A 2,901-nucleotide genomic window follows, 5' to 3' on the forward strand; every position below is an offset into this window, starting at 1 on the left:
TTGGTATGTTCACCAGTGTGTCCTAAAAGTCTCTATTATTATATGCAACCATTGTGTGAATAAGTGCATGCATGTGTATGTGTGGTTATTTTTTGCCAGGAGGAACAGCCACACTTTCAGGAGCCAATGTCCCATAGTTGGCTAAGGGTAAAATGTAAACACTTAAACTAAGTAAGACCAAAAGGGCTTGAGGGCAGATGTAGTGGTTGTGTATGTATGTAAGGGGAGACAAAGATGAAGGTAAGGACTTACCAAGCGTAACAGCTTGGGGAAACAATCCCGGATGGCACTGTCCAAACCAGAAATAGAATAAAGTGATGGATAATTCAAGATTGGGCAGCCTCCTACCTTCCTTAAAGTCCCCATGGGAGGCTCCAGAGGGAGGAGGAAGTAGAGTGGGAGCCCAGGGCTCTGCTCCCTCTCTTGAGGTCCAGCATTCTGCCAGACCTAGCCTAGCCAAGAGCAGGTCAACCCCCAGGGATGGCCCAGGATGCTGAAGCAGGAAGGAGGGGGAGGTAGGGCTCAGGGACCAGGGAGGGGAAGACAGAGGATAGCCACAGAAAGGGAATGAAGGGAAATACGGGGAGATCTGGAGAGTACAGACAAAGGAGAAAGGGAAAAGGAAAAACGCTTGACCATGCTGGTGGGGGTCAGGGAGGAAGAGGGAAGGAAATGGCTCTCCTACTGCAGCCTTTTCCTTTACCTGCTCCTGGTTGGCCCTGGGGCTCCAGGTAGGAAAGGAAAAAATGCATCTGTCAGGCTGGGGCCCAGTGCACGTAGGGCTAGGCTTTTTTCATCTGTGTGAGCTCAGTCTGTATTGGGCATAGGACATGGAGCAACCACAGGACATGAGACCTTCCCAAAAGATCAAAGGGCCAGTCCTCAGCTCTACATGGTTTAGAGAGTTTGGGGCTAACTAGGGTGCCCCTGAAGGACTAGGCAGGAAGATGTGGTGAAAGTCAGTGCCTGGAGAGGCCTGGCCTGTCTCCTCAACCCTTCTCCCCACTTCCTGAGCCTTCCACTCCTGGTCCAGAAAGCCCTCTGCTCACTGGCAGTGGCCCCCTTTTGGTCCTTTGACTCCAAGAACCCAGGTTCCTCCTCAAGGAGGGCCCAGCTCCTGGCATTGGGCCAAAGGAATGTCTATCATGACAGTAGTCACCCACAGTCTCAGCCCTCACCACAGGTCAGGAAGGCCATTCTGTCAGCTGGGGTCAGGTGGGGGAATCTTTTAGGAACAATGGAAGGATGGTCCTGCTCAGGACAGGGGAGAGAAGCCCCATCTCAACACAAACACAGAAAGACCTGTCTCAGCATGAAGCCCTGGGCTGGAGAGCCCTTTCCCAGTTTAGGACACACAGCTGAACCCCCTCAATGCTGGTGAGGAGGGGGAGCCCTGATTTCTATAGCACAGTCACAGAGGGCAGGCTGGGGGAGGCTTGGTGCAGAGGTGGGAAACACACGGCAGACCAGGAGAACAGGTGAGCAGGTTAAGGGACAGAGAGGAGAGGTGGGCCTGTGGTCCTCCCAGAGGTCCAGAGCTGCCTCCTCCTGCAGATGGCACTGTCAGGGCAGCATGGGCCCTGAGAGTGCACGGGTGCCCAGGAGGGTGTCAGGGCTCAGCACTGACCTTACATAGGCAGATCGGTCTGGGAAGGTGCGGCACAAGGGGTTCCCTTCCAGCCATAGCTCTTGGAGCTTCAGCCCTTTCACCTTGTCCAGCTCCCGCACCGACTTCAGCTGAGAAAGATGGAGGAAAATTAGAAAAGGAGTCCCAGAGAAAGAAAAGCATCCTGGCTCCTGGACCCCCAGCTCCCACCCCCATGTGCACTATCACCCACCCTCAATCCAAATCTCATCTGGCTCCCTCTTCTCACCTCATTTTTGGAAAGGTTCAGAATCTTGACTCTGGGGGCCTTCTCTGTAATGTCAGACAGGCTGTCCAGCCAATACAATTTGTTGTCATTCAAGTTCAAAGACAATAGCTTTTTGAGAAGAAGAGTTAATAGTGAGGGGTGTTATCTAGGGCCTCAGAGATAAATCTGCCCTGCATCCCATCTTTTCTGTTCCTCTGCATAAAAACCAGCACTGGGCTTAAGACCTCACCTCAGGGAAATTCTTTTCAATTATTTGCAGGGTGGCAGTCATGCAGTTTCTCCGATTCAGGATTATGTCAATATTTTGGTTCATCAAGTCTTCAGGGATCCAAGAGAAGGCAATCAGAAGGCTGAGAAGAGTCTGGCTGGTGCTAGTACCGACCCTTTCTCATGTTGCCACCCCTAAGTCTCTCTTTCAGGAAGATCCATCTGCCCTCACATGGCCTATAATTATTCCTGTCAGCCATACCTGGGTCAAAGCGGAGCTTCTGGAGGTCAAGAGCTTGGTGGGAGACATTGTATCGTTTGGTCATGGTCAGCTGCAGAGACAGAATTTTAGAGTGTCTCTGAGGCTATAGTGCTGGTGGTGACAGGGAAATTGGGGACAGGGGAAGAAAAGTTGGGTCTGGGAAGTAGGCAAACAGCATGCTTTGAGTCTGCATTACCTTTAGCTGCTCCATTTGTTCTGGTTTCAACTTACTCTGCACAGAGTAAGGTTCAGCACTATAAAAAGCAGAAGGACTAATGAAGATAGGTATCTGCCAAAAGGAAAGGTGGAGTAAGCTCCAGGATCTCTAATCCCTAAAACAGTGACCAGCCCCTGTGCTGTCCTCCTGACTCAGGACTAAGGGAATGTCCTTAGCATGCACCTTTTGGTCCTCCTCATCACAAATCTTGTAGCTGACATCCTTCAGTGCAGAGGCAGTACTGGCATCCTGGACGAAAAACCGTGCTCGATTTCTGAAGTAATGGAACTACAGATAGTAAAGGCAAAAGTCATAGGGTCAGAGGCCAATGGCCCCTGCTG

The 2,901-nt window shown here is 51.3% G+C and overlaps 1 protein-coding gene across 1 annotated transcript in view; it reads right to left on the bottom strand.

Moving 5' to 3' along the window:
- LOC102490457 (nuclear RNA export factor 2-like) overlaps positions 1–2,901 on the bottom strand; it is a 62,518-nt gene that overhangs the window by 38,386 nt on the left and 21,231 nt on the right. The window contains 7 exon segments of the mRNA XM_014583199.1: positions 253–289; positions 1,628–1,737; positions 1,875–1,982; positions 2,104–2,192; positions 2,344–2,413; positions 2,540–2,632; positions 2,744–2,848. Coding sequence (XP_014438685.1) covers positions 253–289; positions 1,628–1,737; positions 1,875–1,982; positions 2,104–2,192; positions 2,344–2,413; positions 2,540–2,632; positions 2,744–2,848 — 612 coding nt within the window.

The sequence above is a fragment of the Tupaia chinensis genome, unplaced genomic scaffold, assembly GCF_000334495.1.
Source record: "Tupaia chinensis unplaced genomic scaffold, TupChi_1.0 Scaffold144165_1, whole genome shotgun sequence".
Lineage (NCBI taxonomy): Eukaryota > Metazoa > Chordata > Mammalia > Scandentia > Tupaiidae > Tupaia > Tupaia belangeri.